Source organism: Ostrea edulis, chromosome 7 (genome assembly GCF_947568905.1).
Source record: "Ostrea edulis chromosome 7, xbOstEdul1.1, whole genome shotgun sequence".
Lineage (NCBI taxonomy): Eukaryota > Metazoa > Mollusca > Bivalvia > Ostreida > Ostreidae > Ostrea > Ostrea edulis.
In genome coordinates, this window is record NC_079170.1 from 44,056,385 (window position 1) to 44,071,593 (window position 15,209).

Below are 15,209 nucleotides of genomic sequence, written 5' to 3' on the forward strand. Positions count from 1 at the left end.
ATAACTCGTGTATAGCGCGAAATTTGTGAGATGTTTAATATCTAGCCACCCCTACAGTGTCAACAAATCGTATCTGTGAGCCTTATAACTTGATCAGGTAAACGGACAATGATAGGCAATTTAGAATAAGGTTATCAAATAATCCAAACAATACCTGGGATTCCGTTGATGCAGAGCTGTGTCTGCTGTTCATACCCTTACCAAAATATAAGCCCTCTGGCACACAGTTGCTGCAAATTTGCAGCGCATTTGCGGCAAGTTTGCCGCAACTAGTTGCGGCACATTTGCCGCAAGTATACTTTTCGTATGCAAATTTTTCCTCTGGCACACAGTTTGTGGCATAGTTGCAGCACACACTTCCTGCACACTTCTGGCACAGTGTGCGGCATATTTGCCGCAAGTATACTTTTCGTATGCAAATTTTTCCTCTGGCACACAGTTTGCAGCAAACTTGCGGCACACACTTGCTGCACACTTTTGGCACACAGTGTGCGGCATATTTGCCGCAAGTATACTTTTCGTATGCAAATTTTTCCTCTGGCACACAGTTTGCGGCACGCTCTTGCTGCACACTTCTGGCACACAGTTTGCGGCAAACTTGCGACACGCTCTTGCTGCACACTTCTGGCACACAGTTTGCGGCAAACTTGCGGCACACTTTTGGCACTATCTGCTCGAAATTAAGGGATCCTATATAAACTGTCATATTACAAAACAAAAACACAATAATAATTCAATTAATATAATTTCAAGAACAATGACATATCAAGTAATTAACATATTCAAAAATACTAATTAAAAAAAAGAGAGATTCAAAAACAGAAATGACCAGGTTCTTGTAAAATATGTTATCTATCATAGGAACAACAGTAGAAACATACTGGAAAAATGACAAATTAAAGGTAGAATTTTTCAACAAAAAAAGAAAAAAAAAAAGAGAGAAACATTTTTAAAATGTTAGATGTAAATCTTCAATGTTTTTATAACATCTATAATGTACAGGGTTTGGAAAATGGTAAGTAAAAGCTGAGTTGGTTTACATAAAGTACCATGCTTAAAAAATGACTAAGTTCAACTTCACCATGCACATGTAAATTTTTCAAAGAATGCCTGATCACTTCCGAAAAGACACATGCACATTTACAATGCTTCCATAACAGCTGTTCAAGGTCTGAAGAATGTCAAATAAATGCTGTAAGAGGAGTTGATTACAAAAAATAGGTACCAACTATTCAGGAAATGCTTTAAAAAAATGACAAAGTTCAACTAAATGTAATTTTTTGAAAAAAGTCTGATCACTTTCAAAAAGACACATGCACATCTTCAATGTGTCCATAACTACTGTACAAAGTTTGAGGAATATCAATTTAGATGTGCACGAGTTGATCACACAAAATAGGTACCATCTATTCACGAAATGCATAAAAAATAACAAGTTCAACTACACGTAATTAAAAAAAAAAAAAAGTCTAATCATTTTCAAAAAGACACATGCACATCTTCAATGTGTTCATAACAACTGTACAAAGTTTAAGGAATGTCAAGTTAGAGGTGCATGAGGATTTGATTACACAAAATAGTTACCATCTATTCAAGAAATGCTTTAAAATGACTTAAGTTCAACTACATGTACATTTTTTTTTTAAATGTCTGATCACTTTCAAAAACACATATGCACATCTTCAATGTATTCATAACAACTGTACACAGTTTGAGGAATGTCAAATTAGAGGTATACGAGGAGTTGATTACACAAAATAGATACTGTCGATTAAAGAAATGCTTTAAAAATGAGGAAGTTTAACTACATGTAAATTTTTCAAAAAATGTCTGATCACTTTCAAAACGGTACACGCACATCTTCGATGTATCCCTAACAACTGTACAAAGTTTGAGGAACATCAAGTGAGAGGTGTGAAAGGAGTTGATTACACAAAGTAGGTACTACTAAAGGGACGCTATTGTCGCTTGCCCACCAGTCATTCAGCATTTTATAAACTGTTTGCACATTGTGCAACCCGACCAAAAATATAAAATATAATTATAACAAGATGTGAGAGAAAACTTAAAGAAACTGCAACAGCTTCTAATCCACAAATATTACATTGTGCAATGTTAAAAAGTTCTCGGTGAAGTCCTACCCTGGCCATGAGAGTACATTTTATTTGGAAACTGCTGCATAAAGAATTTCTTTCAAGATCGAAGAAAAAATATCAACCCACTGTGGCACTTTTCTGGCTTAAGGTCAGGTTGTGATTTAAATAGATTTGTGAATTTTGGCCGTTTTAGATCAATCATGTCAAATGAAAGTTTTTAAAAAATAAAATCCTTATTAAACTAGCAAGTGCTATACAAATGATGCTATAAATGCTAGAATTGTATATACAATTAAGACAAAGGAGTTGACATGATCTTAAGGACATGTAATTAAAAAGGAGGTCTATCATTTGCATAACATGACTATGTGCATCAATAACAGGTTTCAGCAACATTTGCAGACAAGAATGAAATATATTCAAAATTCACACATGTGAACTATGCACTTTTCCTCAGAAAAATCTGGAGACAATCTACATGAATTTTAAAGTCAGTACTTCTGAGTACTGTGAAGGACTTTATATTCTGATAAATTAATACAGACTTGTGGGCCCTTGTTAGGGAGAACACTGTAAACATTTACACAAGTTTCTCCATCATAGATGAATGGGAGAATAATATGACTATCTCCATGCTGTCTGCGCCTTAGAATCAAAAACATGATTGAATTCTGGACCTTCTTCTAATCTTCCACTTGTTCAGTACTTGGTCATCACAATCACATATTGTCCGCAACAACTCTACTGTCCCATCCATTTGTTGTGATAAACTGTAAATAGTTTTTCGGTTAAGACAGAGTGCCTTTACTCACAAATACATGTAGCAGTGTCATCAGATTCACTTGGCAAGTGTGTATAAATTGAAATGTCATTCTTTTTTTTAAAACTAAATAACACTAAGTAACTTCATTAGTGATTTATACACATTAATCCAGGCCTGCATGTTGGAACTCTCAGATATGGCAAGTTGAAGACAGCCTATCAACACACCATCACAACTTCTGTATCTTCACGACTATCATGAAATATATTCTGAAAAAGATATAAAATTGTAAATAATTACGAGACACCATTGGCCATCCTATATACAAGTTTGCAAGGCGTCTAACATAGGAGGAATCATTCAGGGGTGTGTACATGTAATTACCGTCGCCCGACACCTGGGGCCACCGATTTTCAAAGCCGAGAAATAATCAATGTTGCTTTATAGCCCATTGGGCTAATAAATGCAATATTTAATGTACAACTGTTAATATCATGCTGACCAGACTTTACGTACAAATTAACTTTATTGCCAAGACAAGATCTTCAATCCATTTTAATAACGTATATGCATTGATGGAGTGACAAAATTGAGATTCTGGAGGTCACATCCCTGATCATAATGCAGTTTAACTTTTCTAACTGGACATCTGGGTTCAAATCATAAGCATTTGAATAAAAAAAATAATCAACCATTCATTAAAAAACACCATTTACTGAATAAACTATTCAGTTTTGCAAATATAACCCGAGTAGAAAGTAAACAAAAAATAGCATAATTATTACGGAAATAGGCCTAATTATTTGTTTGTTTTTCGGCCTTTTCCCCTCTCTCCATTTTTTTTAAGTGCCTATATGGTCCTGTCCAAATGTATAAGAAAAAAAAATCCGCGATGGCTACGATAATGCAACTAGAAGGAGTATAATCTATTCTCATACAAAGGAAATTAAAAAAAAAAAATAAATTCCACATAATTTCAAAGAATTGAATGAAGAATGTAAATTTATAAACGTAAACACTGACTTAAGATTTGACGCAACAACATACAATGAGCGATGGTCAGTTTCGTTTTGAACAATATATTACAGAGTTTATAACTATAAGATAGACAGTAAATCACTTACTCAATGATTGGAAGATTCTCCTCAGAATATCTGCATCAACTCCTGTTCTCGATTCATGTTCAAGATGTTTACCGGTATAACATCATGGCGTCTGTTGATATCAACTTTCGCGCTCAGCATATAATATTGAGTGAATCCCACACCCGACGCATTGAACCCGATCTCTATTTGCGATGCATAGAACCGTAAAGCTCCATGAAGACCTACTTTGGTATACAGCTTAGATTATTCTAACTTAGTATCAATTAGCATTCCACACACCAGAATAACGTACCTGGATAAATTATACGATATAAAGGTGAATTTTTACCACTCTCATTTGATTAATTTCAACTCACAAATCCAGTATCTGAATTGTAATCAGTGTTCAGATATACATGTAAATAAAGAAAAGAAAAGAAATGTCTCTCTCTCTCTCTCTCTCTCTCTCTCTCTCTCTCTCTCTCTCTCTCTCTCTCTCTCTCCCATTGATTTAGATATAGATATTTTTTCTTCACTTTTTTTTTAAATTAGATTAAAATTCAGATAACTGTGCACTTACTTATTTTAAAGGGGCATTAGCTGTGAAAGTGATGACAACCATTTTCTTTTTTTCAAAATCTCTCGATGATATTGAAATACATATTGATGACTAGTAAGAACATTTATTTTTTATTATGTACAAAAACAAGAGAATTAACCCTAATAAAACTACGTTAGATAACCGCTTTTAATGTAAAGAAATATATACGAAAGATGTATTCACTGCACCCAAATCAAATCATTTCTCAAATAAAAACAAAAACAGCATTTACATTTTGCTGACAGAATGCAAAGGTAACTAAAGAATAATTATACTGTCTTGCAAGACAATAATATTCAATCACCAAAATCACATATTCATTTAGAGGTTAAAAGGTGTTTGAAATAATTAAATACAAGTGTAATTATTACTTTAATATATATTAACTATTATAGGGCAACTTTCATTGAATTCAATATTTGGTGACAAAATGACCGCTAATTCCCATTAAGACAAGAAGATGGAAGGGGTACGCAAGAAATGTTGCATATATGTTCTATTATAGAAAATGTTGTGATGGATATATTGAAATGGCTCTTTTATTCTAAATATTCAAGAAAAGTCGTGAACTTTGGTGCCCTTGCTGTTTCAGTTCTAAAATTTTAAGGAAAAAGTTGTGAACTTCCGGCACACGATTCTGAATACCAAAGAAAAAGTTGTGGTGCACTTCTGGCACACAGTTTTGATTCTGAATACTAAAGAAAAAGTTGTGGTGCACTTCTGGCACACAGTTTTGATTCTGAATACCAAAGAAAAAGTTGTGGTGCACTTCTGGCACACTGTTTCATTTAGGAAAAGTTGTGGCGCACTTCTGGCACACTGTGCCACTAGTGGCACACTGTGTGCTGCTAGTGGCACACTGTATGCCGCTAGCGGCATTAGCTGCACACTTCTGGCAAACAGCTCTGGCACACTGATTTGTTTGCCGCAAACTTGCGGCAAATTTGCAGCAAACTTTACATTTTGGTAAGGGTATCCAATGAAAGTCAAAACTCCTCACACAATCCAACCTAATTATAGACCACCAGCACATGTGCAAGTATTGCAACAAATGTCACCTAAGAAGTCATTGTTGGGTAAAGCTAAGTACTACTTCTCCTATAGCCTCTAGTCAAAACCTTAAGTATACACTCAACATTCAACCTATACAAACATTAAGTCAGGAATTGATTGATTGTTTTTAATTGCTTAACGTCCTTCTCGAGAATTGTTCACTCATAGGAAGACGTCATCATTGCCGATGAAGGACTGAAAACTTTAGACCAATGTTCGGGGCTTACGACCTTGGGCAGGTAGGGATCTTTGTCGTGCCGCACCTCCTGTGACATGGGTTCTCGGTTTTAGTTGTATAATACGAAAGACCGCCCCATTAAATCACCACTTACGACAAACAAAGGGTACCGTATAGCGGGTTTATTCCGTGGGTCTAAAATTTGGCGATTTGCTGGCTGAAAGGTATGCTAATAATTTTAGCGGAATAAATTTTGGCAGACAGGGAAATTTTCGCGCTTTTAAATACTGAAGCCACAATTAAGTGTATATTTAACGATAGGAATTTTGGCGGAAAGCTATTTAATCGCTAATAAAACCAAAATTATAACCCCGCAGAAAAGCCGTTATACGGTACTAAATCAGATCTCCACGGGAGGAACAGCAATTGATCAACGTTAATGAGTCCTTTAATTCTACCAATCAATATCTTGTTTGAACTCGAAACGGTTGACAGGGGATGGTTACTCCTCTTGGGCACCCGATCCCACATCCAGTGTGTCAAGGGGTCCGTGTTTGCATAGCTATCTATTTTGTGTTGCTCGTGGGAGTTGTCAGATTGATAAATGTTCGTCACCTTTCATAAAATACACCACAGAGTTCTCAACATCTGTTTCGTATTTAGATATTTCATTTCATACCCAGATCAGGAGTCATGTCCCTCGTCATGTTTAGAGATGGAGTTCACCAAACTGATATTGCCCACGTTTTTTTGAATGCCTTGCAAGGGGGTCTTTACACTATTTTTAGACAAAGCGCAGAACACTTTTCATAACGAACATTTAATTAAGATCAACTGATTACTTAATTGGAAATTTGTCAAGATATTGGACTTTGCAGCATGCGGCGGATGCCTTCTTACATATTTCTCTACAGCAGGTACTTGTTGACGAATGGTCGAAGTTTGATATCTGAAGTTCGCCCTAAACTTATGCTGATTTTCAGTATCTTAGTATCAGGGGCCTATAATGAGTCTTCTGTCATTTGATCACTTTATATGAACTTGCTACACCATCCACTTCTGAGAATATCGATGTTGATCATCGGCATTGTACGAGCAACCATTTGATTCAGACTCATCAAAATGCAAAAATCACAATGTCAAATATTTTTTCCACTTCATAGTGTATACACTCGCTTATTCTAACTATTGATATCATTGTTCAGTGAATCATTTGATTAATATGTAACGCCATGACAAAACTGCCAAACAGGCTTAGCGATTTATGGTGTCAGCATCATTGGATTGGTTTTTCTCTTTTTCTTTGTATTTGTTATCGTATTTCCATTTGGCTTCGTCCATAACGCATTCGAGCGGAAATCCTGAAGGCTGCTTCATTTTGAAGAACATGTAAACATACTGAATACCCCCCCCCCCCCCTCATACGACTCGACGTCGTATTTCTCGATAAATTGATAGATTCCACAAACTTTTTAAAATGTTGTACACCATTGACGTTGCTATTTGAATTTTGGAAGCACACCTGATGACCTGTGGTTGATCTATGTTTTACAGACCATGCAAACACACTTTGAATCTTATTGTTCACTCATGTTTTACACACTTACAAGAAGTTAATTTTTTCAATTTGAATAAGAAATCAATGGGTGATAAAATTGTGTCAAGGGATTGATTTGAACTGTGTTGTCCATGATGATGGTGGGATGATCGCCTGGGTAGGGAAATACTTTCTCGTCCATGGATAGAGACTGTTAAAGTCGTGATACTCTATGGTTTCGTCTTCTACGGCTTTGTATTGTAATTTGATGGCATTAGTTAAACCACTGGAAAAACTTTGATTTTTTTTCAAATGAGAAGTAAAGATGGTATGAATTTTCAACCAAATAAATATCAGTGAAAAAGCCTCTAGCGGGACGTTAAACAATAAAAATACAACCAACCATCAACTCCAATTCATGAAATGACGAGCAAAAAGGAATAGGCTCCATCATAAGACAAAGAAAATAGTTTGGGCGAACTTGAAATAGTTATCATTGTAATGAGGAATTCTAGACATGATCGCAGAATCAAATTAATTATCCAACTGATTGATAAATTTGTATCCCCTTGTAAATCATGACATATTGCTAAATGTATTTCAAAAGAAAGAAACAAAAGGGCGGAAATCTCACATGCCGAATACACCAGGGGCCCGTTTTACAAAACACCTTACGAAAAAAGTCGCAAATCTCGAAATGTATTACATAGGTATTAGTTTAAATGAATGAATTAAAAGGTTCCTGTTACTGAATTTTCAGAGTTATTTTTTCACTACTTTACATTGGAGTAAATGATCTGACAATAAACAAGAAAATTCTAGTATGTAAAGTCGTAAGTTCTTTTGTAAAACGAACCCATGACTTGCGAGACCATGTACCTTGGCCCCCTAGATCAATGACTTGAAGCATTCATTATCAACAAGGAAAAGGTCCGTGATCAGTCAAGTGTATTAGACTCATACAAAACACCTGGTGTTGATGATATAAGTCCTTGGATTCTAAAAGCAGCACTCCCATTTCTTTACAAACCATCAAAACTAATCAACTCATCTTTTAAAACATAACCGTCTTCCACATATTTGAAAACAAAGCACGTATGAACTGAATCTCCTTTTTTTGAAAATAAAGAGTCCCCTAATCATAACAAGCCATTATCATTGACATCAGGTGTCTATAGATATTCTAAAATATTTATTCAATTTTGTTGTTGATAACAATTTATTGTCTGAATTTCAATAAGAGTTTTAACCAATGGAGTCAACAGTTAATTAACATACGGAGTTTTATGACAAAATGATATCAAATCTTGACAAACACAATGATTTGTGACATATTCAGAGCATTTGATAGGATATGGCATAAAGGTCTGATACATAAACGTAAAATATATTGTATATTAGGCAATATATTAGACTGGATTGAAAATTATTTAACTTATGGACAACAAAGAGTTCATATTGAGGGATTCTCATCTACCTTTAAAACTATTGATGCAAGGGTCAGTTATATATAACAGAGCAACAAAATAGTCATGCAAACCTAGCACTCCAATTTCATTCTAATGGCACCTGGTGTAATCAAAATACACCTATACAAGGCAGAGACTCACTGATTGAATAATATTCTTTTATTTTTTAACCTGTTTTAGAATATGGTGTTATTGTATGGGACAGATGCACATAGGAATATACAGACTTATTGGAAAAACTTCAACAAGAAGCAGTCCGTATAACTACGTGTCAAAGGGTGAATTCTTCTCTAACAGCTTTGTATAATGAATTGAAATGAGAAGCATTATCTTCCAGATCTGCTAAATATTAACAATCTCAATATACAAAATCATAAATGGCTTGGTACTGAATGAGTGAAAGAAATGTTACATCCCTTTTCTCTAGTTCAGTAATCTACATTTTTAAGGTAGTCCCTTCCATCTACTGTGCACAATAAAGCCATACTATGATAGCTTCATCCCATCGACAGTATAATATTATGAAGTTTACTCAGTGCAGATATAAAACATTTATCATCTTTCGCAATTCATAAATAAAACCTAAAACATTGCAATGTAAGAAAATGCCAAAAATATTTTAAGTAATGTAGTAGGATAACAAATAGCCACGGTAAGCTACATCACTTAACGAGCAGGAAGCTCTCATAGGACTAAGACGCACCCTAAGTATGTCTTTGGAGACGTCTTAATCTTAAATCAGTTTCTTGAAGCTTTCCTAAACCAAGGTCTTGCCATAAGTTCGTCCTAACTTTTGGACAGCCTTACCATTGTCCTAATATCACCATAAGTTTGTATAAACATGGATGTAGTCTATATGTTGATGCAAAGAGCTCATAGATATCATACCATGAAATAATGTTTATCTAATGTGTTTCATACCCATTGCCAGACCGTTTCTGCACACTGATTTTGACTGCGGATAACTTCGTTATAGTATAAGACATTGACAACTTGCTACAGTCCTTGAATTTCTCCAGTTGAAGAATTCTGGTTCCTCTTCCTACTCATGATAATACACCAATGAGCACATTGACAAATCAAATTCAGATTGGGTTAACTTGTGTTGGACAGTGGCATTGCGTTTCTAATTGGTTTTGCATTGTATTCATTGTAAAAAAGAATATTATATAATAGCATTTGAAACACACTTGCATGGGTTCAAGTATCAGAATATTCGTTCACTTTTTAAAATTCATCCTAAGAAAAGTGAAAATGACGAGCCGTGATGAATCTCATAACTCCTATAAGCAGTACAAAATAGAGAGTTTGGCAAACACAAACCCCAGGATAAACCAGAGGTGGGGTCAGATAGCTAGAAGGAGTAAGCATATTTGTCGACCGGTCACACCCACCGTGAGCCCTTTATCTTGATGAGGTAAACCGACTTATCTGTAGTCAAAATCAGTGTACCAAGAACGGCCTACATGTAACAATTGATATGAAACACGTCAGATAGCGTTTGGTCCATTGATAGGTTGCATTGACAAACTAGATCGTTATGACGGCCATGAAATTTGCGAAATGCTGATTTTAAACGAGAGTGTTGAAACACTTGACTCTTTGTAATTAACCACTTGATGAAAGGTGAAGATAATGAACAGTGATAAATCTGATAACTCCTACAAGCAAAACAAAATAGATAGTTGCGCAAACACGGACCCCTGGACACACCAGAGGTGGGATCAGGTGCATAGGAAGAGTAAGCATCCCCTGTCGACCGGTCACACCCGCCGTGAACCCTATATCCTGTTCAGATACAACACGTAGAATACTCCACAGAATGTCATACCGGTATTTTTTTTACAAGTTGAATGATACCAACTCAAAAGTTAGGGAATATGGATCAGAACCACCCACACCCCACTCTCTAAGATGAAAATACACTTTCAGTAGACATAATCTATCCATATTGCGTGAAGTTAGAAACCAAAATAAAGAAAAATAAAATGAAATTGAATAAAAAGGAAATCCCGCTAAGTTGATAGGCAACAAAACAAACAAAATATCAAACAAATACGTATAGATATTTTATTTACTGACATTAGAATTGAAGTTAGTTTATTTTCAAAATTGAATCCATCCACGAACCAAACGTAAATTATTAGATTTTATTAATACAGAATGAAGGTATTGTTTCTATAATATCTATTAATTCGTAATATATTTATTTTTAGGAATGTGATTACACAAAGAAATCGATTAAAGTTGTCATTGCTAAAATATCTTCGAAAATCTAGCGGCGTATTGATACCTGGTGTCATTTATGTATATCATGAGAATCTCAAAATAGTGCAATAACATATATTTATTATACCTCAGTATGAGAATTCTATGCAACGCGTAATCTGATTGGTCTAGACGGTCACATGCCAGGGATGACAAAACTTCATATCTCCCTCTCAAACATCATATTTCCCTATAATATTTACCCCCTGGGCAGCCTCGTGTATTTTCCATAAATTTAACGTCAAGGTAGACGAAGGGTATTGTGACGTCACAATAAGTCCGAGTCATTCTATTTTCATAGTTCGTAAGGCACAAAATATGCGGGTCTCTGATACACAGTTGAATGCATGGTTTTAGTTGATACAAAAACAAGCAAGTAAATCGGCATTCAAGGAGAATGGAAATACAAAAACTGGTTATCACTTCACTGTATTTCGTTGTTTGTACCTTCTACCGTAATACGTTGATGGCACGGTGCTACCGTTAGAACGATCTCAGCTATATAGATGAGCGGACTCCAATTTCAAATGCACTTTTGAGTCTTGCTTTGTTTCGGTATAATAAACAATTTATTGCATGAATGTTCGGGAGATATGAAGATTTATTCACCCAAGAAAAATCATATTCCCCTCAGGCGTTGCCCTCGGGGAATATGATTTTTCTTGGGTGAATAAATCTTCATATCTCCCTCACTATCATGCAATAAATGTATAATGTAAAAGAGGAAACCCAAGAGTTGACAGAATTTCACGCCCCGATACTTGCTCATTCGTTATGTTGCCAATGGGAATATTTTTTGCGATTTCTCCTTTCTTATAAAGTGATAGTATATATTTTCAAGACAAGGATGTGTTCTTGATTGCATGGAAAATGAATGCTCGATATAGACAACGTTTAATTACACAATCATGTCATGAATGATCTGAAATTATAATTCCAAGAATTCATTTTCATTCTGAAAACTGCGTAATTTATTAATACAAGCTACTCAAAACAGTAGTTTAATTAGTAATTGTTGATCACACATGGGACCTAGATAATTAATTCATATGGTTATATATTGAATAAATGCAGTACTCATACCCGATCAGGGATTTTCAAGGATTTACCCCGAGTTGTAGTTCATCAGTGTAATACATTTATATCACGTTTTTAAAACGATGAACTAGTCTCATGTACATAAAACATCAAATTCAATGAATTTAGACAAGATGCGACAGATTAGCAGAAAGGAAATTCCAGCATTTGAGTGTTTGTCTGGAATTTGTTTCAAATGGAAAAATGTAGAATTGAAATAATGCATATTATACCTAATCAAAAGCAAATTCATCGACATAAACACAATAAGATTCAACATCGTGTTTACACAGTGGTGGTATAGGAGAAGTAAAATACATCCAATTCTGAAACTGTATGTGTATACAATCGAAACACGCTCTCGAAACCTGCAAAATGGTAAATAAACTGATCGTTTTCATTATAAATCATTGTTGTTTGAAATATCGAAATATTGGAAATATTGGAACTATACACCCTACTCTACAATGGTTCCTGGTTCTATTTTAATTCTTTCGCCCCTCCTCTTATAGAAACGTTTTAAAAGGTTTGTTTAAAATTGCATGCAATTAATTCGGGAATCTAGAATGCACCTCACATCTTTTCAATTCAATATCTAGAAACTAGTCGAATGACAACTACTCGGGTCTTCTCAGCAAGCTCAGGGAAGGTGTTGTGACTGTATCACGTTCACCGCAAGCATATTATATAGAACGTTTGTGCAAAATGGATACTTCCAGTCACATTGTAATAAGATTTTCTTAAACTGAAAATGGGGATATCTCATCGTTTCTAGCATACATTTATTGTAAAAAAAAAGGACCGTAAATATTTCCATAGTGGTAGTTTGATTTGATATAAAAATGGAAACTAACATAATTTATTCGAAGTTGTTTTCCGCTTGCCGGAAAGACCCAAGAATATGCGAGTGGGAACTTCTCTTGTCTGAAAGATGGAGTTGAGCTAATGGCCATCTTTTAACATCATTTTAGATATGTATTACTCCGGAGATTTTTTCCTTGATTTTTCAGATTACATTTAGATGTGTCCCTTGGGGAGTGTTGGTTGCCATTAACTGTGGTGTGAGGTCAGTTCTTAGTTGGAAAGTATTAATTGTCCTGGGGTTTGAAGTGAGATCTCTCCGTGACTGGGAGATGTGGTCTGTCCATGGTTTGTAAATATGGCTTGTCCTTGATTTTGAGGAGAAATCTCCTCTTGAGTGGGAGATGTAATCTGTCCTTGTTGGGCAGGTGAGGGCTGTCCTTGGTAGAAATGATGCAACTCTTCTTGACCATGAAGCACTGGTTGTACCTGGATTGAAGGTGTGTGATTTAGTCGGGTTGAATTTGGGTAATGTTGACCAGCGGCCAAACGTTGTCCTTCAGATTCACTAGATGTGTTTTGTGCTGAAAGAAAAATGTTCTTCACATTTATTGCTATGAATTTGTAAAAAAAAAATTACCTTGAGAATCATTTTCTTTGATCAAATTTGTAAATGTTGTATATTCTTCAAATAAACAATTCATTTTTTATAGATGGTGTGTTCATAGCAAGGAATCATAAGCGCATTGAATACCTGTGTTGATGTGAAAGACAGGCGGTTGAGCTGGGTGGACAATCGTTCGTTCGTGGTTTGTTTTCTTGCAGACTTTAACTATCATTATTGTCATTGAGCACATGAAGATAGCAAGTCCAGCAACCCCGCCGACTACACCACCAACTATTTTTCCTATGAATTCAACACTGCAAGAAAGTGTTTTGAAAAGCGGTCATGAACCGTTCTCTAAACTCGACCCAGAATGAAAATTAATTACGGGTTACGTTCTGCATTACCAGATTTAAGTAAATGATACCTGAATGTGAGTTGAATGTATAATCTAGTACACAATATCTATATTTCCAATGCTTTTACCTTCGATATCATTATCAATTAAAGTGACAGCCGTTTTCATATGTGTGCGTATGGATCTTGATACATATACTATGAGATTTTAACGGTTGAGAATTCCAACAGAAATTAAAGCAAACTGTACATGAAAAAAAGAATTCTGACAATACTTGAGAGTATGAACAGCAATGCTTCACCAGCATACGTTTTATGAAGCGCTAATCCGTAAATGACATTTATTTCTTAAACGAATGAAATTATGACTAACACGAAAACAAATCCCAGCATTCCCTGCAATACATGTACATGCATACTAGTAAAGGTGTAAAACAACAACTACTTACTGATCATAATAATGATGGGTATCGGCGTAGTAAAAGCAATAGTAGTAACCAGAAGAATAATAACAGTAACTACCACATCGAACTGGAACAAGACCTAAAAATTTAAATCATCAACAGAAATTAATGTAAAAAATATCACACAATTCTTTATTTTTTTTTTTTTGAAAGATAATTTTAATTTAGAAATTCAAAGTATTGTCCGAATGAACCCCATAATAACAAAATACTGTTATCATCATTGTTATTCATGATGAGGATGATGATTATGATAATGATGAAAATGATGAGGATAAAGATTATATTGATGATGATGATGCTTACAGCCGATCACAATAAAGAATGTCATAGCGGAGATCCATCGTACATATAAATCCTTGTTCTCCGTCGCCATTCTTATCAAAAGAACAAATTTAAAAAATGTCCCTTAGTTTCTTATGACCGAGAATCTTCGTCTTTGTACAGACATGTGGTAAAGCTACAGGAGAAGACGTTTTATGCACGTACATTTAGCTACCGTATTTTGATTGATATTGAGATAAATATCCCCATTGGTGTAAATGTAGGTAATGAATATTCATATTACCTATATTATTGTCTTCGCAAAAATAAACTCTGAAAGGTTTTAAAGCATCCCAGACTTAGAATTGTCGGTCTGCTGAATTTCATCACATATTGCTTGTGTCCATTTTCAGAATTGGATGATGCATTAAGCAAGATTTAATTAAAGGTTGACTTTGATTCTGGGGGCATATTATACAAGCTTAACCTTGTTTGAGTCAGCTTACGCATTATAAAAACGCGTAAACTGGCCCAAACCATGTTTTACTCGTACAATATGCCCTGAATTAAAGTAAGTCATTATAATTTATTA

General features: G+C 35.0%; 1 protein-coding gene and 2 long non-coding RNA genes across 3 annotated transcripts; 1 reads left to right on the plus strand and 2 right to left on the minus strand.

Annotated features, from left to right (window-relative positions):
* Positions 1–728: 728 nt before the first annotated feature.
* Positions 729–4,375, minus strand: LOC130048173 (uncharacterized). The gene is made up of 2 exons (XR_008797018.1): positions 3,984–4,375; positions 729–3,128 (listed from the first exon to the last, which is right to left on the minus strand). It is a non-coding gene; the product is annotated as an uncharacterized LOC130048173 (long non-coding RNA).
* A 4,534-nt stretch (positions 4,376–8,909) lies between these two features.
* Positions 8,910–14,055, plus strand: LOC130048174 (uncharacterized). The gene is made up of 3 exons (XR_008797019.1): positions 8,910–9,060; positions 13,138–13,193; positions 13,642–14,055. It is a non-coding gene; the product is annotated as an uncharacterized LOC130048174 (long non-coding RNA).
* On the minus strand, positions 11,928–14,948 carry LOC125653684 (uncharacterized). Its single transcript, XM_048883247.2, has 4 exons — positions 14,660–14,948; positions 14,339–14,432; positions 13,683–13,849; positions 11,928–13,512 (listed from the first exon to the last, which is right to left on the minus strand). The coding sequence occupies exons 1-4, from the start codon at positions 14,727–14,729 to the stop codon at positions 13,202–13,204; spliced, it is 642 nt and encodes a 213-aa protein (XP_048739204.2). The 5' UTR covers positions 14,730–14,948; the 3' UTR covers positions 11,928–13,201.
* Between the last annotated feature and the right edge of the window lie 261 nt (positions 14,949–15,209).